The 26,423-nt window shown below is 41.2% G+C and overlaps 2 gene segments (V, D, J or C); both read right to left on the bottom strand.

Moving 5' to 3' along the window:
- LOC125169083 (T-cell receptor alpha chain C region-like) overlaps window positions 1-26,423 on the bottom strand; it is a 780,232-nt gene that overhangs the window by 731,671 nt on the left and 22,138 nt on the right.
- LOC125169089 (T cell receptor alpha variable 8-3-like) lies at window positions 18,211-18,986 on the bottom strand. The segment is given in 2 exon segments: window positions 18,211-18,610; window positions 18,737-18,986. Coding segments are annotated over 2 exon segments (441 nt in total).

The raw sequence follows: 26,423 nt of genomic DNA, 5'->3' as shown, positions 1-26,423 counted from the left end.
TCTCACCCCTTCCTCAAAATGAGATGCCTGGTTACAATTGTGCCACCACTGAAGATATTAATAACTCTTCAGATTTAGAGCCCCTCTAAAATATTCTGTTACCGATACACTAAAATGTAAAGTTAATTTCCAATAACTTGTATATAAAATGAAAGTGAGAAGGAGAGTAGAAGGAAAGATTTCGCACATACAAATAAGCCTACATACACAACAAGCAAATACAAAATATGGAAAATACTATGACTTTGACTACACTTCACATGGTGAGCTTTGAATGATGTATGTATAGAATTGTTGAATCCATATGTTGTACATATGAAACTAATCTAACATGTTAATTATACTTCCATTTTTTCAAAGTACTAGAACTTTGCTTCTGTAATTAGTTACAAGGCTATAATTGATATCTGTGGCTTCCTTCATGAATCTCTACTCTATAGTTCCCCCACCTCAGCCAATTTGGTTTGGGTGGCTGTAGTTTTCCATTAAGCTTTACCATCGGGCATGAAATTACTAAGAGGCTTCAAACATAGTTTTTCTTGCTTCCGTTGTGTAGAAGCAACCCAATATCTTCTTAATCAGGATAAACCACTTCAGCCAAGAGATACTTTTCTTCATGTTGGTTCAATGACTGAGCTCAAAATGTCCAGAAGTTACTTTTATCATCCATTGAGTAGAGCAATTTTTTTGTCTCCTGGCAGAAGAATTCATCTCTTAAGACTAAGTTCTCCAAATATACATAGCATAAACTTGCCAAGATGGGAATATCAAAGTCTGATAGTGGGTTGTTAGCTGCAATAGTGACAAAAGCCACTCCCACATCTACCTTTTGATTCCAGGACCCATGGATTCTGGCTATGTGAAAGACAGTAACACATAAAGTAACACAAACTTCTCTGATTTGAAGCACATGTTAATTTCTACTAACAAAGTCTCATCAGTCAGGATGTATCTCCCAACTGGCATTGTAACTCAGTTCAGTAAGATATTCTGTCTTTCAACTAGGCCAGCCACTTCTGAGTGGTGAGGTATGTAGTAAGACTAGCTAATTACATGAAAAGTCAGAATTATTAGCTTGATTGCTAAAATACCTCAGCATTCCCACTTTATTCTTAATATAATTCTTTATTGTAGAAATGTCCTCATAAGTATCATATACACTCATATAAATAAATAACAAACTATTAATAAAAGGCAAAAAGGGAAGGAGGGAGGGAGGGAGGCAGGCTTTGATTTTTCAGGCAGAATTAGGGTTGGGGAGGTGGGGGTATGATCTCCCAACTGCTCAGGGTCCTTGGTGTGAAACCTATTTTTCTTTTCAAATTCAGCTTGAATTCAGAATCAAAAGAAATTCGTAATTCTTCTCCTACTAATCTGCATAAAGTGCCCACCACAGTCCCTTTGGGCAATGTAGTTGAGCTGGTAAAAGCAAGTCACCTGAAAATAGAGGTAGGAGAGATTACGGTCCAAAAATAAAAAGGAACAGAGAGAAGAAGGACATTAAATGAATACACTTTTTTTATTCCAGCTTTTGTCTCTAACACCTCCATTTACATTCCTTATGCCTTCAAGCAATCACTCAAACACATTTATTACATATAACCATGTCCTAAAAATTACTGTTGATCTCCTGATGTATCCTTGGTGACCATCTACTTAGTCTGTCTATATTTTGAGGGGTCCTGGGCACTTATCTTTCTCTACATGACAGAGTAAGCCAAGAAGCAGTCTGAAAGCTCCCTCTTTCTCCTTCTCCCCTCTCTGCAGAGTATTTGTTATCTCCAAGACTTCAAGAACACAAGGACGGTAAAACCTTCTTACACAACTCTTTCCATCCTACACAAAACAGGCTTATACTGAGTTATAAGTTTATCCTGGGTCCAGCGACCCCTATCTTCTCTGCAATTCTTATCAATATTTCTAGCAGAGTTGGCATTGCTAAATTTACTACATAATTAATTAGAATGATGTTAACATGTAAGAATCAATCTGTAGGGGTGCCTGGGTGGCTTCAGTGAGTTAAGTGTTCGGCTTTAGCTCAGGTCATGATCTCACAGTTCATGAGTTCAAGCTCTGCATTGGGCTCTGTGCTGACAGCTCACAGCCTGGAGTCTGCTTCGGATTCTCTGTCTCCCTCTCTCTCTGTCCCTCCCCTGCTCTCACTCTGTCTCTCTCTCTCTCAAACATAAATAAACATTAAAAAAGACTTTAAAAGGAATTAATTAAAATTTTAAAAAAATAATCACTTTCTCATATTCCAACAATGAAATCAAACAAGAACAGGCTGAAAGCATTGAGGAAAAAAAAAAAAGGTCCATTGCTGGACACAGCAAAAGAGATTATATCCACACCATTCTGGTTGTAAATTTGTATAATTTAACTTACAAAAGTTGAGGTGTCTGGGTGGCTCAGTTGGTAGAGCATCCAACTCTTGTTTTCCACTCAAGTCATGATCTCATGATTCACAGGATGTAGCCCCATGTCTGGCTCCACGCTGACAGTGCAGAGCCTACTTAAGATTCATTCTCTCCTCTCTCTCAGCACCTTCCCTGCTCGTGCTCTCTCTCTTTCAAAAATAAAAATAGGGGCACCTGGATGGCTCAGGCAGTTGAGTGTCTGAGTTCGGCTGGGGTCATTGTCAGAGTCAGGCGTAAGGCAGGGTAAAGATAGTCTTGGGCGAGGTTCCGTGACTCAGAGAGAGAGAGAGAGAGAGAGAGAGAGAGAGAGAGAGAGGGAGTCAGGGAAGTCACACCCAGGTGTGGTGGGGTGGGGTTTTTAAGCTGCAGCGGTTCCGGGTTTAGGTCCAGGTGGGTCTTTTTTGCGTCAGGTCGTGCTGTCGCTCGGTGATTGGTTGACCTCCAGTTCATTCTGGCGCGCTGCTCGGGGCTTTTCATTGGGTTGCCCTGGCAAGATGGCCGTCCCCTCTACTGTGGTTCCAAGGACATCCTAACATTCTAACCTCTTATTGGTGATAATGGGCGATGGATCTGATCTGGCTGCTTCCTGCGGGTGTAAGGGCGACGTCATGGTATGTGGGGTCTGAGGTTGGAATGCGGGAATATGGCTGGACCACCTGGGAAACTTCATGAATTCATTTTTGTACAAAACGGAGAAAACAAGGTAAGAGCATAAGTATTATACAGATAGCAACTAGTGGGGTGACTATGGTGAGGAGCCAAGTTAGGAGGGGTGATTGCCACCAGGAGGTTAGGGGGTCTGAGGATCCTGGGCGGGTGGATAGAGTTTTTTTGGATTTCCTTTAGGTGTTCTATATTGGTTTCAACTAAGCCTGATTCATTGAGGTAGTAGCAACATTCCTCCCTCAGGAACAGGCATGTTCCCCCTTTTTCTGCTGTCAGGAGATCTAGGGCTCGTCGGTTTTGTAGAGTGACCTGTGCTAGGGAGTTTGCCTTTGTAAGGTGGATAGGGAGGTGGCTGAGGCTTCTAATTTATTGAGGATGTCTCGGCCCAACAGGGGAACGGGGCAGGAGGGGATGACTAGGAAGGAGTGGGAGAAGTGGAAGCCATCCAGGCGGCAGGTGAGTACCGGTGTGCATGGGGGAACGGAGGGGGTGCCATTTATGCCCATGACCGAAACGGAGGACGGCGTGGTGGGGCCGGAATAGCTCGGCAGGACGGAATAGGTAGCCCCCGTGTCCAACAGAAAGGAGATGGACTTATCCGCTACCTGGAGTTTTACCCTGGGCTCAGCGTGGGTCACCGGAGTTACTGAGTCTGGGCCTCGTCACTCATCATCCTCCATCTCCAGCAGTTGGAAGGCAGAGTCCAATCGGGGTGAAGCCTTGCCACGTGGGGGCCTTGCGAGTCTGTCGTCCCCTGGGTGAGGACAATCGGATTTCCAATGGCCCATTTGCTGGCACAATGGGCATGGACTAGTAGGCTTTTTGGGATGGAGACACTAAGGAGACCAATGGCCTTCTTGGCCACATTTAAAGCATGGCCCCAGAGGGGGCCGTGGTACAGAGGGCTTTATTGTGGCTGGCCTCAGGGTCAGCCTCTTGGTCACCCAAGACCAAGGCTTGGGTCTGTAATTGTACCTTTTGTTGGAGACCAGCCTGTCGCCGTTGTTCTTGAGCTTCCTCTCGGCCATTAAAAACTTTAAAAGCCATCTTTACCAGGTCGGCCATAGGGGTTTGAGGACCATCTTCGGCCTTTTTTAGTTTTTTTTGAATATCAGGGGCTGATTGGGAAATAAAATAGGTGGCCAATACTGTGGCCCCCGGGGGGGGGGGGGGGGGGTGGGGGGGGGTGGTAGGGTCTAGTCTTGTATACTGGGTAAGTGCCTCTGTGAGCCGGCTAAGGAAGGCTGCGGGGTTTTCATCAGGGTCCTGTATATTTAAGTTTGTTAAAATTTACTGATTTGTTTGAGGTTGCCCTCATGCCTGCTAGTAGGCACTGGATCATCTGGTCCCAGCACCGGTGACCATTGCCTGCATGTTGGTAGTTCCAGTTGGGGTTGGCCGCCGGGACAGCATCGGCCCCTACAGGCATAGCGGGGTCGGTCATGTGGGTTTGGTCTGCATGTTCCCTGGCTGCAGCCTGGATTCACTCCCTCTCCTCAGGGGTGAGGGTAGAGGTGAGGATTACATGGATGTCATGCCATGTGAGACTGTAGGCTTGGGCAAGGTATTGGAATTCCTTAGTGTATTGGGTGGGGTCAGCCGAGAATGACCCTAGCCCTTTTCAACAGCAGATAAGTCTTGGAGGGAGAAGGGGACGTGAACGCAAACTAGGCCTTCAGGTCCTGCCACCTAGGAGAAGGTAAGATGGCCGCTGGGGTCTGTTTGCTGGGAGGGGCCTGAGCACGAGTTCAGGATGATATGGGAGGCGAGGGCGGGACAGCTGGGGGTTGGGAGTAGGGAGGGGGGTGAGGGCCGGTGGGTGGCGTGGCTAGATCCTCTAAGGGGTTGGAGATCGGGGAAGTTGGTGAGGTGGGTCGTCGGGGGGGGGTTGTGGGCGGGCAAGGAGCATGCATGCAGAGGGGCAGGAGGAACATAGGTTGGGGAGACCTGAGGTCCCCAAAGGCCATGACTTAGGGTATTTCTCCCCATTTTCCCAGCCGATAGAAGAAATTGTCCAGATCAGTTAAGATTTGGTATTGTAAAGACCCCTCGGGAGGCCATTGAGGATCATTATCTAATTTGTACTGAGGCCAGACTACAGTGCAAAGGCGGATGAGTCTGTTACAACAAGCCCAGGAACCGGAAGTTTTTTAACAGACATTGGGGGAGGGTAAGAGATCCAGGAAGTTTAGACTCATTACTTGCCATTGGCTGGCAGGGCGAGGCGTCCCTCACGCTGCAATAAGGGGCCTATTGGCGTGTGGGCCTTTCGGCGTGCGGGCCTTGCGGCATGTGGGCCTTGCGGCATGCAGAGGAAAGGAGACTGACTTGCGAGACGTCTCTCGTGGGTGTCAGCCATAGTTGGAGGAGGGAAGGAGGGGTCTGTCCTACTTACTGGCTCCTGTAGGCGCCTGAGAGTAGGGTGGTTGGCCTCTGTCTTGGCAAGGAGGGAGCTCAGCCAAGGGAGGCGAGCTACTACCTGCCCCCGGGTTTCGGCACCAAATGTTAGGGTCAGGCGTAAGGCAGGGTAAAGATAGGAGTCAGAGGCTAAAAAATGTTAGCAGTCAAAGGCTTTATTTGGGAACTAAGGTCTCGGGCGAGGTTCCGTGACTCAGAGAGAGAGAAGGAGGAGTCAGGGAAGTCGCCCCCAGGTGTGGTGGGGTGGGGTTTTTAAGCTGCAGTGGTTCCAGGTTTAGGTCCGGGTGGGCCTTTTTCGTGTCAGGTCGTGCTGTCGCTCGGTGATTGGTTGACCTCCAATTCGTTCTGGCAGCTACTAGGGGCTTTTCATTGGGTTGCGCTGGCAAGATGGCCGTCCCCTCTACTGTGGTTCCAAGGACATCCTAACAGTCATGATGTCACTGTTCGTTGGTTTGAGTCCCACATCGGGTTCTGTGCTGACAGCTCAGAGCCTGGAGCCTGTTTCAGATTCTGTGACTCCCTCTCTCTCTGCCTCCCTCTCTTGTGCTCTGTCTCTCTCTGTCTCAAAAATAAACGTTAAAAAGTTAAAAAATGAAAAATAAATTAAAATAAATAAATGAATGTATAAATAAATAAAATTAAATAAATAAGTAAGTAAATAAATAAATAACCAAATGAATAGGAGGCTACTTTTACAAGTGAGACAAAATCTTTGGATAAACACTGATGGGCTAAAATCTTCAGCTTCCTGCACTATTTTAAATACTTCCCAAAGTTAACATGACCATGACAGTTTTCTAAACCTTTCACAATTCTAATCAATCTCCAAAAACTGACCAATAATTTTCCAGAATCCCTTTTAAATGAGGAACTGACACTCAAAATATTCTGACACATTCTGACCAGCACAGTGAGATCTGTGGGGTGGGGGGTGGGGGGAAGAGGTTGGAGGGGCGAATTCCAAGAAAATGATCTGTGAATGAATAGAGAAACAAGCAGGCAAACTTTTCAGAGAAAGAACATGAGGAGTTCATGTTTTGTTTTCTGGGTTGGCTGACAGAAGATAAATGAAAACTCATATAGTTAACCTCATAGGCGGTCAACCTCAAGGCCAGTCTTTGAGCATCTTGGTATTGTATGACCAGAACACTATCTTCTCCATCATTCTGTAATACTATTTATTATCATGTAGTTTCTACAAAGACCAAAAACCTGCTAAATTAAGTTTATCAGACATGGAGTTATAGAATTATATAGAAATAGCTGAGTCTGCTCAGCTCTATTTGCCTCATTTGGCATCATACAGCAAGAGATCTCTGATAATACCACAGGAAGAGACCGTCAGTCTCCAAAAACTCCCCTACCATGGTGGTTTGTGTTCAGCTCCCCCTGCAGTCCCAGACACTGTGTCACGCACAGCACAGAAGTACTTGGCCGCATCGCTGCCAAGGGCTCGGGATTTCCTCAGGTGGAAGGTGGTTTCATGCTTCTTAAATTCAGCCTCAAAACCTTTGATGCCTTTAACCAGGGTGTCCCCTGAAAAGTACTTCAGTAGAAACTGGAGTCCTTGGTTGGGGTGCTGCATGTACCAGAAGAGATAAAGAATTCCACTTGAGGAATAGTTGCACCTCAGCTCCAGAGGGGCTCCTTCAGAGACAGTGACATGGACATCAGGCTGCGTCACTGACTGGGCTCCGGTGTCTCCTGCAAAATCAGTGTTGTGTCAGTGAAAGCAGTGCACACTTCACAATGAAAAGTCAGTATTTCCAGCTGAATCCGTAGACCTATAGACTAATATGAAATTTTACTCACGGGGGGCAAACATCCCCAGTGTTAAGATGAGCAACAGGAACATGGCCGAGCAGTAGAAAGGCAGTGAGCTCTTCTCAGGAAAATCTCCCCTGAGCAGACAGGAAACTGGCTGAGGAAACCAAGCCCTCGGACATAAGAAGGGTGGAGAAAGTAAATTTGGACAGGTTCCTTGCTGAGATAAAAATGCAAAAGCTGCTGAGATGAGCCTGGAGCTTTCTGACGGATGATTCTTGTCCCTGTCTCTGTCTGCAAAGAACTCAGCCAGCTTCAGGGGGGAGGGCGTGAGCAGATGATGTTGACAACAAGATCTCTAATTTGTGCAGCATCGTCCCCTGGAGGCCCCTCCAAGAACTAGTTTATGTGTTCCTTCTGTTTTCTGAGGTATGAAAAGTTCTGCACAATATATTTCTTCCTTCCCAAACCTATGATGGTGTATTCTTCCTGGAGTCTGTTAGAAATGAGGTGTCATATAAAAGTAGACTAACAAGTAATTTCACTGAAAAATCATTTTTTTTTTAAATATATCAGACTTGGATTTCAAGTTGCAACCCAACATTTAAAATGTTTAAGATGCATTCAACCCTTATCAAAATACCACCAGCATTTTTCACAGAGCTGGAACAAAAAATCCTGAAATTTGTATGGAACCACAAAAGACCCCAAATGGCCCAAGCAACCCTGGAAAAAGAACAAAACTGGAGGCATCACGATTTGGGATTTCAAGCTATGTTACAAAGCTATAGTCACCAAGACAGCTTGGTATTGGTATTGGTACAAAAACCAACATGCAGATCAATGGAACACAATAGAAAACCCAGAAATGGACTCACAACTATATGGTCAACTCATCTTCAACAAAGCAGGAAATAATATCCAACGGGAAAAAAAGACAGTCTCTTCAACATATGGTATTGGGAAAACTGAATGGCGACATGCAGAAGAATGAAATAGACCACTTTCTTACACTACACACAAAAATAAATTCAAAATGGTTGAAAGACCTAAATGTGAGACAGGAAACCATCAAAATCCTAGAGGACAACACAGGCAGCATCTCTCTGACCTCAGCCACAGCAACTTCTTACTAGACACATTGCCAAAGGCAAGGAAACAAAACAAACATGAACTATTGGGACCTCATCAAGATAAAAACCTTCTGCACAGCAAAGGAAACAATCAACAAAACTAAAAGCCTACAGAATGGAAGAAGATATTTGCAAACAACATATCTGATAAAGGGTTAGTATCCAAAATCTATAAAGAATTTATGAAACTTAACACCCAATAAACAATAACCCAGTTAAATGGGTCAAAGACATGAATAGACATGTTTCCAAAGAAGACATCCAATTGGCTAACAGATACATGAAAAGATGCTCAACATCACTCGTCATCAGAGAAATAGAAACCAAAACCACCGTGAGACATCACTGCATATCTGTCAGATGGCTAAAATGAACAGCTCAGGAGACAGCAGATGTTGGCTAGGATATGGAGAAAGAGGAACACTTTTGCACTGTTGGTGGGAACACAAACTGGTATAGCCACTCTGAAGAACAGTATGGAGGTTCCTCAAAAAATTAAAAATAGAACTACCCTATGACCCAGCAAGTGCACTACTAGGAATTTATCCAAAGGATACAAAAATGTTGATTTGCTGGGGGGAGGGTTTACATGCACCCAAATATTTATAGCAGCACTACCAACAATAACCAAATTCTGGAGACAGCCCAAATGTCTATCCTCTAAGGAGTGGATAAAGAAGACGTGGTGTATATATATATATATATATATATATATATATATAGACCTGTGTCTATATATATATACACATACACATACACAATGGAATATTACTCAGCCATAAAAAAAAGAATGAAATCTTGTCATTTGCAATGACATGGATGGAGCTAGAATGCATTATGCTAAGTGAAATAAGTCCATCAGAGAAAGATAAATACCATATGATTTCACTCATATGTGGAATTTAAGAAACAAACAGACGAACATATGGGAGGAGGGGAAGAGAAGAGAGGGAAACAAACCACAAGAGACTCTTAAGGTTAGAGCACAAAGGGTTGATGGAGAGAGGGAGGTGGGGAGTAGGCTAAATGGGTGACGGGTATTTAAGGAGGGCACTTGTGATGAGCACTGGGTGTTGTATGTAAGTGATGAATCACTGAATTCTACTCCTGAAAGCAATATTGCACTGTGTGTTAACTAACTAAAATTTAAATTTAAAAAAAGGGTGAAAAAAGATGCATTCCAAAATTATTCAGCATACAAAGAACCAGAAACATTGACCAATATCTAAGTGAAAGATAATCTACAACTGAAAATGTCAAGATGACTAAGATGCTGGAACCAGTAGACAAAGAAGTGAAAGCAACTTTTTAAACTGTATTCCCTGAAGTAAAAAGGAAGCACATTTGAAATGAATGATAAAATGGGCATTCTCAACAAAGAAATAGAAATGACAAAAAGAAGCAAATGGGAATTTTAGGACTGGAAAATACAATACATGAAATAAAATCCCACAGTAAGGGCTCAATAGCAAAATGAAGAGGACAGTGAAAGAGTAAGTGAACTTGAAAACAGATCAGTAGAAATTATCTAACTCAATGACTACCAATGAAGGATGACTCTTCCTCCCCGAAGGAGACATTCCTTAAATCTGGGCACACTTTTGGTTGCCACAATTTGGGGGGGTAGAGTACTAGTGGCACCTAGTGGGTGGAAGCTAGGCATATTTCTAGAAGTCCGACAATTAGGGAGGACAGCCTCCTCCCACAATAAAAAGTTATTTGACCTAAAATGTTAATAGTGCCAAAGTCAAGAAACCCTGATCACAACTTCAGAGCAAGAAAAAAAAAATTGAAATAAAAATGGACACAACCCTGAAGACCTGTGCAACAATATCAAAAAGTCTAAAATATACGTCAGTAGAGCCCCAGAAGGAGAGGATAAAGAGATTAGAGCAGAAAACATGCTTGAAAGAGGAATCGCCAAAAACTTGCCAAATTTGATGAAGAACATAAATATAAAAATTCAAGAATCTTAGCAAACTCTGAACAGGATAAACCAAAGAAAATTGCACCTAAACACATCATAACTGAACTATTGACAAGCAAAAATTATATAATAATATATATAATATATGCAAAATAACATACATATAACGTATTGGCTAGAGAATATATATACATATATATTATATATATACTTCAAGTATGTGCATTTTATTGAACTTCAATTATAGATTAGCAAAAGGCAAATGCCATACCTAAGACTGGTCATCCAGTCTTTATGCATATATGTGTATATATTGCAGCTAGAAAAGGAAGCAAGACATTGTAAATTATATTGGAGAGCAATTATTTTAATGACTATGGATTTCTCATCACAAAACACGGAGACAGTGAAACAGCATCTTGAAGGCACAGAACAACAACACCTATCAACACAAAATTACAGATCTGGTGGAAAAACCTTTCTGAAATAAAGGTGAAATAAAGATGGTTTCAGTTGAAGAACAACCAAAAAATATAGATTTATTTTTCTTTAAGTTTTAAAATGCATACGGCTATTTCAAGCAAATATTATAACATTCAGTGGTAAGGTTTTCAATGTGTATAAATGTGATAAGTATGAACAACTATAACAAACTTCAAGACTGGTGGATAAAGAGCTATATAGTGCAAGATTTCAACATTTTACATGAAACAGTATATTATTAACTCTCAGTAGTCTCTGAATAATAGGTATATACATTGTAATCTCTAGAACCAACACTCAAAGCATGCAAAGAGATATAGCTAACAGCCAATATATAAAACAGAATATTAGAAAGTATTCAAGTAATCCAAAAGAGGAAAAAAAGAGAAGAGAGAACCAAAAAATAAAGATAGGTCATGAAAAACAATAATAAAACAGAAAAACAGTAATAAAATAGTATGCATGCAGTACCTAAATCTATGAAAGTAATGCGCAGCAACAGAGAGAAGATGATTTTCTGAGGTCACAGGTAGAGGAAGAGAGACACCCATTGGGGATGATGGAAAGGTTCATTACCTTGATTGTGGCATATACATAAATTGAAACTGATCAAATTGTACACTTCATATATGTACAGTTTATTGTACTTCAATTCTAGATTAGCAAAAGATAAATGCCGTACCTAAGAGATTGGTCATCCAGCCTTTACGCTTACCGATTTGTGTCCCTTCTACAATTCCCAACATGAATCCCGATGAACTAAAAATTAACTCTAGGAGGGCACTTGTGATGATCACTGGGCATTGTATGTAAATGATGAATCATTGTTCTACTCCTGAAACCTATATCACACTGTAGGTTAACTAACTAGAATTTAAATACATTTTTTTAAAGGAAAAAAAAACTGTTTTCCTCCTTCTTCCTACTCCAATGTCCCAAATCCTAAGGAAAATGTGTCTTGGACCATTTTGTATTAAACTCATTAAAACTCTCCACTATTTTGCAACAAAAATGAAGCCAGAAAACACTCAGGAGGTGCTCAGATGTGTCTCCATCTTTCCTCCAAGTATACTGCCCAAGCCTGCCTCCAAATCTAGCTTCTCTACCCTCCATCCTTTTCTGCCACATGATAGGGAGACTCCAGTCTACTACTGCCCTGCTCATCAGAGACCAGACTTGGCTCTGCTGCATATATTATATCTACTCAAAGAGTCAGGTTGCATGTGTGAGGAGAAAAGCCAACAAGACCTTCTTCAGTCAGATCTACAGTTGCTCAAAACTTCTGATTAACTCTTTGTTCAATCTTCTACTTACAGCTGGCAATGTGATCTATGTACATCTTTATATAATATAGAGTGATCTATGATATATATATATATATAAAACATAGTAGTTCATATATATGTACTACTATATATAATATAGTGTATATATAATATAGAGTGCATATATATAATATATAGAGTACTATGTATGTAATACAGAGTACTATATATATACATATATATGTGTATTTAGATATAATATAATATATATATGTATATATATATAATATAGAGTACATAAGTATTTTATATTAAAACTTAAGACATATGCTTGGAGAACCTGCATTTGAGTCCTGGCTTTGCTACTAACAACCTTTGAGATTATGGATAAGTGACTTAAATTCTTTGTGCCTCAGGATCCTCATGTATACAAGGAGCATAGTTATAGATATAACAATTTCTGAGAGAATTACATGGTATGATGCACATAAAGGGCTTAAAATAACGGTAAAAGGAGTGATCCCTCAGGATATAACCTAACAAAGGGCAGCAAATTTTGTCTGTTCTATGTATTATTCTTTGTTGAATAGATTTGATTAATGAAAAAAATCAGTAGCTTTTTTGTGGTAGCAGTAATGGGTTTTCTTACTCATTTGTTAATTTAGCAAATATGTGAAGAGATTTTACTATGGTGCAGGCACTATTCCAATTGCAACAAATATAACAATTTGACTTTAATCTGCATGGAGAACATCAGTTTAAGTCTGCCATGTGAATTTCCTGAAAAGATAATGTAAGAAATGTTACAACTTCTCTTTCCACATGTGGGGTCATATGTAGGACTCTCTGCTCCTCCTTTATTTCTTATTTTTCTTTCTTCCTTTAAGAATCTATTGTTTCTCATAAAAGACTCTTAAATCTAGAGAACAAACCGTGGGTTGCTGGAGGGGTTGTGGGAGGGAGGATGGTGTAAATGGGTAAGGGGCATTAAGGAATCTACTTCTGAAATCATTGTTGCACCATCTGCTAACTAACTTGGATATAAATTAAACAATAAATAAAAGGGGGGGGGAAGAATCTATTGTTTCTTGGGCTGCAGCTTCCCTAGAAATCATTCTTTCTTGCCCCAGCTTGTCGGGGAGACTTAAGGCATTTACAACCTCATCTGTTATGGGTGTGTCTTTAAATATAATGTTTCCCTGGATGACCTGGAACAAGGTCGAAGGGCTAGAATTTCATGCAAGGATGAACACATAGACCATTACATTGATCCTAATTTTATACTTTCAAAAGCACAAATTTCAGCCATGATTGAAGAACTATGGTGACAGACTTGGTTTTGGCTCTCACCATTGAAGGCCTGTTCACTTCTTGTTTTTCCGCCGTGTTCTCAGAGTTAATTTGGATGACTGTCACACCAACAAAAGCACCTGGGGTGAACAGTGGGTGACAACACAGTAGACTCTCTCCTGTTTCCTAAACCAGAGTGGATGATAAGCTCAGACGCTCAGCATCTGGGCCCCTGTTTTGCTCAGAGTTTACGCTTAGCTCCCTCTGCAGTCCCTGTCACTGTGCCCCTCAGGGCACAGTAGTACACAGCCGAATCTGACACTTGCACTGAGGATTTCTTCAAGTGGAAAGAATTTGGTTCTTTGTGGTAGGTGGCTTCAAAACCTTTGCTGCTTCCCTTCTCGTTGGCTTTCGAGGCTTTCAGGAGGAGCTGTGGACCTTCTCCGGGATACTGGACATACCAGAAAAGGGCAGGGTACTGTGTGGTTTCATAAGAGCAGTTCACAGTCAGAGAAGCCCGCTCTGAGAGGGTCATTTGGCCTTCCATCTGGGTCACTGAATCTCCCTTGCTTCCTCCTGAAACAAAAACAAAACAGTAGTTCTGGTCACCTCAGGCATGATCTGGGTTCTACCTCTTACAGAAAATTGTAGTTAAAGATGACACCAATATAATGGAACGAAAAAGCTTTTAGGCTTTATGTGCCATCTTACCTACCAAATATTAATAACAGCACAAGCAGTGATCTTGGAGAAGAGCTCATTTTTAAGATCTGTGGTGTCCTTGCGTCTTGACTGCTTAGTGGGAGAAAAAGTTAAGTTCACGGAGGAGGATGAGTGTGAGCTCCGAATAGAAGCAGGAAATGTGTGTGTGTGTGTGTGTGTGTGTGTGTGTGTGTGTGTGTCTGAGGAAGGTAATAAACTCAGAGCCATGTTAACCTTTGAACTTGTTCTCCTTTCAAGAGTCTTATATCTTCGCCTCTGACTCTATTTTTATGACACCTGTTAGCTGTCAAGATGGTCCTTTGTAAATCTAAAGAATAGTTGGTATTTTTCATAAATCTGTTTTTTCCCAGCACACTGCCTAACATGGAAGCTCCAAACTGAGACATTTCCAAGAAAAATTCTATTTTACTTTTTCTCTTTTAGCCATTTTGAGCCTCTTAGTGATACACTGAAATATTATGTAAGTTTTAGGTTAAAGTCAGAGGAATGTCAATAACACATATTCAGTCGTTAATAGATTTGGGATGGAAGAACTTAAACTTTTTTTCACTACTCTATTCCCACACCTAAAACAATGTTGGACACTTATCAGGTGGCCAACAAATTTCTTAAGTGCACAAATAAATGAACAGACAAATGATTGAGGAATTCCTGCTACCCGAATTACAATATTGCTTCACATCTAAGACATCAATTATGAGACACACAATTTAATAAAAGCTTTCAAAAGGAAAAGGTAAATTTTATATTTATATACATTAAAAAGTAAAAAAATATATAACTCTGAATTGGAGAAATATGATTATTAAAGTTATTGAATATCCATAAAACTATCTGGCATTATTTTCTTCTCCCTTGGGATTTTAAGGATTCTCAGATAATCTGATTGGTCTGTGTACATCAGGAGAAATGCTCTGACACTAAATTTTAAGTGGAAATTTTGCCTCAAGCATGCTCTCTGCATATGTCCATCTACCAACATTATTGGCCAATATAATATATATAAGTGCAACAAAATTGCTTTTACCACAGGATAGGATATGCAGATAATATGGATTTGCCTCAGAAAACAAAAGGATGAGCTCAATCTCAGCTTCTAGTGTTGGTAGGGACATGTCTGATGATATACAGAAACATTTTATAGCAAGGGTGAGACTTCTCTGTAAATACAAGTCAGTTGGGGGGCATCTGAGGGGCTCAGTCAGTTAAGCGGCCGACTCTTGATTTCAGCTCAGGTCATACTCATGGTTCCTGAGTTTAAGCCACAAGTTGGACTCTATGCTGACAGCATGGAGCCTGCTCAGGATTCTCGCGCTCTCTCTCTCTCTCTCTCTCTCAAAAATAAACATTTAAAAAATAAAAATTAAATTAAAATTAAAAAAAAACAGTTGGTCATCAACTCAAAAGTACAAATTTGGAGAGCTCTCCACTTAAAAAAATCACAATCTCTAGAAGTTAGACTTGAGGAAGTTAAAAATCTCAAGTGGTTTGTGATGGAGCCAATATCAAACAAATTGACAACATAACCTTTAGGAACCCTGAACTAAGAGGACATTTGAGGTCTCTGTGAAGCGTTTCTGGGGTCAGCAGGAAAAAACGCCTCCATTCTTCACAGAATTTTAAAACTGTTCTCTTTTCATGGTAGTATTGATGTCGCAGCTGCAAAAACAATTACTGCTTACTCTCACTATTATTGCCCATTCAACTTAGAACAAAAACTCCAGATGTTCCCAGGACAGACTTAGAGAAAAGGATGCCTTCTATCCGTCAAGTCCCGTTAATATTTATCTTTGAACATGGAAGCCTATTTCAGTGTACTTCCTGGAAAACTTCCCCTCCATGAATTCAGAGAAGGCAGCTACATGGTTGTATCAAGCTATATGTAGTAACAAGCTTCAGATTCGGGTAGAAAATTTAGATCTGGATATTGTTTCAGTTCATAATTTCTTCTCTCTCTTCCTTTTCCCATCTACTCCATGTCACATCTCTGTGAGCAAGCAGTGTCTCCCTCCTTTGTCCCTAGCCCTTTGTCTCATGCCTCTACCCTACTCCAGCTGGAGTCAAAGTAGAAATAACCCTCGAACAGTCTCGGCTTCCATCATTTCCTTCACTTATTCAAGTCAACCTTGCCCCTTGCTTTTGTTGTGTCGCAAAATGAGGAAATCTATCATCCATACCATGAGTTCGTAAGTAGAGGAATGTCATGGAGGAATTGTAGCAGTAGATTTGAGTGGAATGTGTCAGAACTGTGTGATCATAATGAAAATTGCTGAAAGCTAACTACTAGCTAATAATAGATTTTATTCAGACGTCCTGACTTCAAGAGCACAAGCTCTGCTTAAGGAACCTAGATTTACCCAAATGTATTAGTCAAAAGTCAGTCAGCAAAACAGAAACAAATCCAAATATTTTAAGTAGAAAGAAATTTAACACAGTGAATTAGACATATAGACATTGGAAGATCTGATGAAGCAAAGATGGCAAGACTGATGACCTGAAACTCTGAAGTATAGTATTACAGAAATGCTTCTCAATTACAGAACTTAAACTAGATGATAAAAGAAAGGGATTGTGGGAAATGTAGTTTGGGTTTCTCCTCAGCAAAGTGGGGAAGTGTATTATAAAGGGATAAGGAAGGGGCACCTGGGTGGCTTGGTCAGTTAAGTGACAAACTCTTGATTTCAGCTCAGGTCATGATCTCATGGTTCATGGGATCGAGCCCCATGTCAGACTTTGTGCTGACAGTGCAGAGCCTGCTTGGGATTCTCTCTCTCTCTCTCTCTCTCTCTCTCTCTCTCTCTCTCTCTTTCACTCTCTCAAAATAAATAAACTTTAAAAAGATAAAATAAAAATAAAGGGATGAGAAAGATCTGATGGACAGCATACAGAGCAGTACTTCTGTTAACTCAGTCCTTATGTAAACCTAGAGGCACCAGCTGAACTGTGTTTTGTAATCAGAACTCTGCAGTAATTAGACCAGATAGCAGCTGAATGTGGAGTATGACCCCTATAACATTTCGTAATTGTCATTTAGAATTTTTGTCACTTTTTTCAAAATAGGGGGGCTGAACATGAAAAGAACCACCACACATGAAGAGCAGGAGTTAAGCTAATGATAAATACATTGCCTTCTATTATTACATGAAAGTCTTAAGCCTTTATTTAAAAAACCTCACAGTGAGTTTAGAATTCTTCACTAATTGAAGCTCCTGAAGTTAAGTTTTTCTTGTCCTGTCAATTCCTCACAGATTTATTGTCTATTTGCTAAAAACTCTAAATGTTGCCTGCCTTGGTCATTTCTTTAGATTTCAATTTCATTAGTAGGCCTCCATGGGCAAGTAATAAAATTCTGGATTTTTTTCTCCTGTTAATGTCTCATGTAAATTTAATTATCTGTCCAGCTGGAAGAAGCTTGGACCAGGAAAATTTCTTCCTCCCCTTCAAATGCCAAACGGTAAGAAACAATTTTTAACATTCTAATGGTAAACTCATTTGAAAATAGAACAACAGTAAAAAAAAAAAAAAAGAAAACAATGACATCATTTGCCAAAGTTACTATCCCACCAATTTTGAAGATTTCTGATACAGATTTGTAGAATTTAAGATATCAAAACAATGGAAACCTGTCGTTACAATTGGTAAAAATAAACGATCTTAACTTTAAAATAAGTAGAATCTGGCATCTAGATTGTCTCCTGCACCCTTAACAGTCCTTGAAGAAATGCTAAAAAAATATGCGTTATTCACCATTCTTTCTGCAACATTCCTGGTAAGTTGCTAAAAATCTCCATAAGTACACTGTATTCTGAGCTACTCACCACCCCAATCAACTCCTCCCTCCTAGATGGGTGCCTAAAAATGAGGGGAAATACCAGCGCAGAGTGGATCCAGGAAGAAAGATTCCAACAAAATGATCTTAAAATTACCAAGTTGGGAAGGCAGTAAGTTTGTAAGAAGGAAATAAGCTACAAAAGGAGTTCACCTTGTTCAGTTTATTGAAAGATACAATTATGAATGAAAAGTAAAATGCTCCCGTGCTGTGTCCCAACTCCCATATCCAACCAGTTGGAGCAGATCTGCCCCACACTTGCTCAGCCAGTCCCTGAACGCCTTTGTACTGTGTGTCCTACTATGTCAGAATCCAAAACCTTTCAGATGCACTTAGCCTCCTTAGTGCCTCAAGAGGTTTGTGTTCAGCTCCCCCTGCAGTCCAAGGTACTGTGTCACTTGCAGCACAAAAGTACTTGGCCGAGTCGCTCCAGTGGGCCGAGTGTTTCCTCAGGTGGAAGGAGGTTTCATTCTTCCTAAATTCAGCCTGAAAACCTTTGATGCCTTGAACCAGGACATTTGGTGGCCCTGAGAAGTACTTGAGGAGAAGCTGGAGTCCTTGGTTGGGGTACTGCACATACCAGAAGAGATTAGGAGTTGCCCCATAGGAGTAGTTGCACCTCAGCTCCAGATGGGCTTTTTCAGAGACAGTGACATGGCCATCAAGCTGGGTCACTGACTGGGCACTGGTGTCTCCTGCAAAGTCAATGCTGTATCAGTGAAAGCGGTGCAGACTCGGTCTAAGAAAAGTATTTCTACTAAAATTTGAGTAAGAAAAGTTACTTATGGTAGAACAAGGGACCATAATAGGATATTACTCGCTCAGGGAAAAAAGCGTCCCCAGTACTGGGATGAGCAACAGGAGCATGGCTGAGCTGTGAAGACACGGCAGGCTTCTTTCTGGAAGATCTCCCCTGAGCAAGCAGGAAAGCGGCCGTGGAACCCAGCTCTTGGAAATAGGAGATGTGAGTAAGGTTGAACTAGATAAGTCCCTTGTTTAGGTAAAAATACAAGAACTGCGGGGCGCCTGGGTGGCGCAGTCGGTTAAGCGTCCGACTTCAGCCAGGTCACGATCTCGCCCTCCGGGAGTTCGAGCCCCGCGTCGGGCTCTGGGCTGATGGCTCAGAGCTTGGAGCCTGTTTCCGATTCTGTGTCTCCCTCTCTCTCTGCCCCTCCCCCGTTCATGCTCTGTCTCTCTCTGTCCCAAAAATAAATAAAAGTTGAAAAAAAAAATTAAAAAAAAAAAAATACAAGAACTGCTTAGATGATCTTGAGTATTTTCTGACCTCTGAACATCTCACTTGTCTTAACCTCAAAAAACTCAAAAAGCAGGCTTCAGCCCCCTAGCTCCAGGGAGGAGGAGCGGAGGGGAAGGTGCTGAGAGCTTCAGCACCTCTAGTTTGTGCAACATCGCCCACTGGAGGCCAGACACAGGACAGAGGCTCCAGACAGCCTGCGAAGCTAATCTGTGCTTCCCTTCTATTTAGAGACACATCAAAAACTTCCACTGAACAGATTTTCTTTCTTCCCTAACATATAATATATTGTCTTCTGTAGTTGGTAATATTAATCCTTGTCTCTGTGAATAATAGGGCCTGTAAAATAGAGGAGTAATTTACAGAGAAACTGATTATACAGTAAGACTATCAGACTTCAGAATGCATCAGAGCTTTCAGTAGTAGCTGTGGCGTCATTTTTTTTTAAATTTTTTAATGTTTATTTATTTTTGAGAGAGAGAGAGAGACAGAGCATGAGTTGGGGGCGGGGGGGGGGGGTGGCTGCAGAGAGAGAAGGAGACACAGAATCCAAAGCAGGCTCCAGGCTGGGAGCTGGAGCTGTCAGCACAGCCTGACGCTGGGCTGGAACTCACCAACTGTGAGATCATGACCTGAGTCTGAGTAACTGACTGAGTCACCCAGGCGCCCTGGAGACATTCTGTAAGCAGAGATAATCAGATTAGTGTCCCCAGGCTGAGCTTTGGATAGCCTTACTGGCAGTAAGCCTCAGGCTGAGAAGCCGATATAGTAGGATGCTAGAATCAAGACATCCGCAGGACTGCTTCTTTTCTGAAACCTCTGGGGGTAAAATTGGTTTTTTACATTTCCCAGGTTCTAAAGGCTGCCCACATTCCTTCACTCATGGTCCCTTTTTCCATCTTCAAAGCCAGCAGTGCTTCATCTTTGATCATTCATCCAGAGTCCCATTTCCCTCTAACCAGTACAGGGAAGTTTCTCCGATTTTAACTACCCATGTGATTAGACTGGATCTACCTGAATAATCCAGAGTGATATTCCTATCTCAAAGTCCTTAACCGAACCCTCTCTGCAAAGCAATTGATTAAAAAACAGACCAATTTAGGGGCTCCTGAGCGGCTCAGTCTGTTAAGCTTCCAACTCTTGCTTTGGGCTCAGGTCATGATCTCACAGTTTGTGAGTTCAAGCCCTGCATCAGGCTCTGCGTGGACAGCTGTAAACCTGCTGGGATTCTGTCTCCCTCTCTCTGAGCCTCGCCCTCTTGCTCTCTATCTCTCTCTCAAAATAAATAAAAATAAGCTTAAAAAAAAAAACAGACCAACTTAAACAATGACACAAAAGGTACCTAATAGGTGCACCATCCTTCATATGGTATGGTATGAAGGGACAGCAAAGAGGATTAGCCATAAGTAGATGTAGGGGCCACCAAGGGTAAGCTGCCTCAAAATGTACCATTTGAGCATGTTGATTATTTTAAATAAAGGTTACTGAAGAGACAGCCTGTGCAAAAAGGACACTCTTGGGGTACCTGGCTGCCTCAATTGGAGGAACGTACTACTCTTGATCTTGGGGTTGAGTTCGAGCCCCACATTGGGTATAGAGATTATTTTAAAATAATATCTTTTAAAAAAAGAAAACAGAAAAAAACAAAGGACACTCAGACCCTCCTCTGTCCCCCTGAAAGCTGGAAATAAATCTCCCATGTGAAAGGTGCCCTTCCTATACCAGGAGGTAGAGAGCCATCTTATCACCAGAGATAGGAAATTAATGGACAAGGATGCTGTATAAACAACGCTTGTTACTTTTTACTAATCTACTGCCCAGGCCAAATTCCATTTAGAATTCCTTACTAATTGAAGCCCCTAAGGTAAGGAGTTTCTCCTTTGTTGTCAATGCCTCACAGATTTATTGTCTCTTTGTCTAAAAAGGATATAAATGCCTCCCTTGGTCATTTCTTTCAGTCTCAGTGTAACTGTTGGACCTCCATATGCATATAATAAAACTCTGGGGTTTTTCTCCTGCTAATCTGTCTCATGTAAATTTAATTCTTGGTCCAGCTGGAAGACTTTCAAGGGGAGAGAAAGAATTTTTCCTTCCTTCACAGTACAAATGATAAATATCAAAGCAAAACCAAACAAAAAGTCAGAAAACCTGACACATAAGGAAACAAAATTCCAAGAATGAAAAAGACTGTTCAAAAATATCTAAATTAACTTGTCTTGAAAAAAATTCAACAGCAAAGTTTCAACAATCAGGAAGAGCTCCTGGAAACTAAAAATATTGTTGCCAACCCCTTTTTAAAAATCAGAAGTGCCTGGGTGGCTCAGTCAGTTAAACGCTGGACGCTTGATCTTTGCTCAGGTCATGATCTTACGATTCATGAGTTCGAGCCCCCTGTTGGGCTCTGTACTGATAGTGAGGAGTCTGCTTAGGATCTCTCTCCCTCTCTCTCTGCCCTTCCCCTACTCGAGCGCGCTCTCTCTCTCTCTCTCTCAAAATAAATAAGCTTAAAGAAAAAACTTAAAAAAAAAAAAAGAAATACAGAATTGCACCAAAACCCCCCTGCCTTCTCTTTGTCACCCCACTCCACCTTCAGATGTCTCTGAAATTCCCTAACCCAAAAGCTATCTGGTTCAAAGCAACCAGAGAGACTATCTTCAATTGTTTTCTATGTTTGAGGGTAGCTTGTAGTCTAGTCTTTCCAATCCTTCTGTTTCTTTTCCACCTGCCCTCTACACCTGGTACCATTTTCCCAGAGTGTAATTGGTGCTTCAATTTGTTGGGCATTCCCAGAATGCTGCAGCATAAATAGAACTGCCTCCTGTTGGCTTTCCTACTGCAGCCACATATTTTCTCTCTGCCAAACCCCTTATCTCTTCTCCACTTGCTTTCCATCCTTGAAACATCATCTTGATGTCTCCTGTGCTGTCACCATCTTTCCTGGTTGCTTTGTGCTTGTGTGCTTATATATTTTGTGAAACTCTTTTTTTTATTATTTTTTATTTATTTGTTTATTTTAGAGAGAAAGAGAGAGAGAGTATGCAAACAGGGGAAAAGGGCAGAGCGGGGAAGAGAGACAGAATCTTAATCAGGCTCCATGCTCAGCACAGAGCCCATCATGAGACCATCACAGAGCTCAGTCCCACGACTCTGGGATCATAACCTGAACCAAAATCAAGAGTCGGGCACTCAACCAACTGAGCCACCCAGGCGCCCCTTGAAATTCTTTATTAACATTTTAGTAGACTTTCAGGAGGCTGCAGAGAGAAACGTGAATATTCAATCAACGGTGTTCAACCAAAACTCTGAAACTTACTTATTTTTTTTATTGTATATCTTCTTGCTGTCTTTCAGGTTTTTTGTTTACCAGGCACATAGATTGTTTTTTCTATAAAAAGGAATTTTAAACTTGTAAACCAAGAAGGAAGAACTAATAATTTTACAATTGAAATGAGAGAAGGGTTATTGCTTCAGCTCATTCATAACACTGACAGAGAGGGCCAGTGAGAAAAGGAAACATTAGAAAAGACTCCTGGAAGGGAATGGAGGAAAAGAGAAAGTGAAAGGGGAAAGGACCCTTCACTGCAATTGACATTTTCAGTATCTTTCACAGCTGCCTTCCACTGCACTTCCTGAGTTACTGAGACACACTGAATGCCTCTGTCAGTCTTCTAACAAGGCCCCTTCTCCCTGAAAATCAAATTATTTTTATGGATCAAAATAAAATAATAAATAAGTAACTATTCACCCAGTGACTGCAATATACAAGGGAAGCGATCCCCATATGTGAGGAGCCCCCAGGACTAGATGCAATACAATCCAAAGTTCCCTTTTCTTTCTTCTCCACTCTTTTCCTCTACCCACCCTGTTACCTTCCACTTCTTCATTAGTCTCCTTGAGGATAACAAAAAGAGTTAACCTCTTCTGGATAAGGAAAAGAGTCGAAGGAGCTACGTGATTTCCCCCAACCACCATTCCTGAACTGTGATCTGATGAAGAATGTAAACCTGACTGTCTTTTCTCTTCAGATGATACAGACACTGCCCCCTCTGTCTCGGGTTGCTTTAAGAAGCTGGCTAATCAAGATATAGTAGGGAGGAGAAAAAGAGGGCAGGGAGTGTGCACAGGATTTGGACATGAGCCATTTCTTCCAGTATGTGCTTGTGCCCACTTCTTTGGAGAGCAGCAGTCCGTGACTGCTATTTTGTTTGCACCAAAAGAAACTATGATAAATATAATTTTCCTTCCATTCTTCTTGTACATGTGGGAACTGTTTCTCCCTCCTCCCTTTCATTCTTTCCGTAAGAGCCAGTTGCTTTGGTATTTGGTATTTTCCTCTGTTCCCTAGGAAATAACCCTCTCTGTGTCAGAAGGACGTTATGCAGATGCAACCCCATCTATCTCAGGCTGTGTCTCTAAAGAGAAAATCATATACATCTCTAATTGGGGGGATACCCTTGACCAAAGTCACAGGGTTGGACTTTGTCTGGAAGGAGGAGACAGAGATCATGTCATTGATTTTTTTTTCTTTTTCAAGTTTTTATTAAAATTCCAGTTAGTTAACATAGAGTGTATATTAGTTTCAGGTGTAGAATTTAGTGATCATCACGTACCTATAACACCCTGTGCTCATCACAACAAATACAATCCTTAATGTCCATCACCCATCTAGCCCATCCCCACCCACCTCCCCCCCAGCAACCCTGTTTGTTCTTTATCATTAAGAGTCTGTTTCCTGGTTTGCCTCTTTTTCCCCCCCATGTTCATCTGTTTTGTTCCTTAAATTCTACATCTGAGTGAAATCATATCGTATTTGTCTTTCTCTAACTGACTTATTTCGCTTAGCATGATACTCTAACTCCGTCCACCACTGATCCTTGATGGAAGATGTCAGACCCTGTTTCTCATTTCTACAAGGGGGTGTTAAGTTCAGGACCTGGTCAGTTCCTATTTTTCCGCTGTGTTCTTGAAGTCCATCTGGGTGATCTTCACACCTGCCAGGGTACCTGAGGGTCAAACCATAGTAGAATTTCCTGAAACCAGAATGAGTCATGAGCACCAGTCCTCAGCAGATGGGTCCTGACTGGTCCTCTGAGGGCTTGCGCTTGCCGTGCCCCGCCCCCCAGCTTCTCCCAGTGGCATCACTCAGCACAGCCACACACTACCCTGTCTGACATGTGGACTGAAAGTTTCTCCCAATGAAAGGGGTTTTTTTCCTTCACTTGTGGCTTCAAAATCTTTGTTGCTTCCATCTCATTTTCCTTTGTGGCTCTCAAGAAAACTGCACAATTTCACCAGGACAGTGAACGCACCAGAGAAGGGAACTGTACGTACACTGTGGCAGCACAGGCGTGCTTTATGGTAAGAAAAGCCTTTTCTGAGAGGGTCACTTGTCTTTCCATCTGGGTCCCTGAATCTCCACTGGGGGATAAAAAGTATCGATATACTCCAGAAGCCACCTTCTAACCCTGACACTGCACTTCTCTGAGCAATAGGCAGCAATTTGAATTTAGATGAGCGTTTGTCAAAATCTAATGATTGCAGTCTAAGGTTCGATGGCATAAAGAGCAGCCCACATCCTCTGGAGATCCCAACAAGTCCTGCACATGTGCCTTTGGTCATTACTACAGTATGGAGATTCCTCAAAAAATTAAAATAGAACTACCCTATGACCCAGTAATTACACTACTGGGGAGCACCCAAAGGTAATGAAAACACTAATTCAGAAGGACATATGCACCTCTATGATTATTGTAGCATTATTTACAATAGCCAAATTATGGAAACAGCCTAATTGTCCATTGATAGATGAGTGGATAAGGAAGATGTGGTACATGTACACAAAGGAATATAACTCAGCCCTAAAGAAGAATGAAAACTTGTCATTTGAAAGAACATGGATGGATCTAGAGTATATAATGCTAAGTGAAACCAGTTAGAGACAGACAAATACCATATGATTTCACTCATATGTGGAATTGAAGAAAAAAACAAATGAACAAAGGGAAAAAAGTGGGAGAGACAAACCGAAAAACGGACTCTTAACTATAGAAAACAAACAAAGGAATCCCAGAGGGGAGGTGAGTGGGAGAAACAGGTAAGGGGATTAAGAATACACTCATCATCAGGAGCACTGAGTAATGTATACAACTGTTGAATCCCTATGTTGTACACCAGAAACGAATATCACATTACGTTAACTACACTGGAATTAAACTTAAAAACAATAAAAATAGATTTAAAAATATGAAATCTTACTCACTGAGAATTACTAGCAGGACCACCACATGCATTGAGCAAAAAGCAGAAAACATGGCTGTTTGAGCTGTGGGAAGAGAAAATGGCTTTGTACCCCTAAATATACCAAAGCTCATAAGGTGCTGCTCTATTCTGATTCTGGATTCTGAATGGGATCTTCTGGAGAGTCCTTCCTCCTTTGGAAAGAGCACCTTCTTGCCCTACAGCAACTTGCCAACTGGAAAGAGAACAGAATATGCCCAGAGAAGTAGGGCTGAGGAGTGTCAAAACACCATCCGACTGTGGGAATAAACATCTGAGGAAAAGAGTGCCTCCTTGTGGTTTTCCCTGGACATTAAAGTGATGTCATTAATGTTGGGTATTTACAGTATAAAATTTGTATTCATGTTTATATTTAACTTACTAATTTTAATTTTGAGCATGATAGAAAATTGTTTGACTCATGGTCATTAATTTTGTCATATTTTTCCATTTTAAAAATAAATTCATTTTTAATTTTGGAGCCCTTATCAAGATGGCTCGTTCCAGGCAATGAAGCACCTCCAAAACACCATACTAAAAAATTTTTTAAGATTAACTAAATGCTAAAGTCTTCAGACTTCAGACTTCAGATGCAGAAAGTTCTCTTTCTGATAATAAACCATTGCAGGTAGTTATTAGAATATATGTCACAATAATATATTATATATATGCTAAAACTGCTTATGGCCATTGGAGCTACAACTACTTGATTTTTTTCTGAATGTGATTTGCCTTTACTATCATATAACATATAATACCTCAACTTTTGTACCATTTTTCTCTGTTCTTACTACTGCAGAACATCTGTATGATGCAGTATGATAATATTTGGCCCTCAGTTGACATCACACAATTATACCCACATTAGGGTATTGAAATTGCATGACGGTACCCTAGTACACCACAGTCATTCAAATGATCCAAAATATCCTCCGTGTGTGTGTGTGTGTGTGTGTGTGTTCCAATAAAGCTTTATT

The sequence above is a fragment of the Prionailurus viverrinus genome, chromosome B3 (genome assembly GCF_022837055.1).
Source record: "Prionailurus viverrinus isolate Anna chromosome B3, UM_Priviv_1.0, whole genome shotgun sequence".
NCBI classification, from domain to species: Eukaryota; Metazoa; Chordata; class Mammalia; order Carnivora; family Felidae; genus Prionailurus; species Prionailurus viverrinus.
This window is presented reverse-complemented; position numbering and strand designations above follow the sequence as displayed.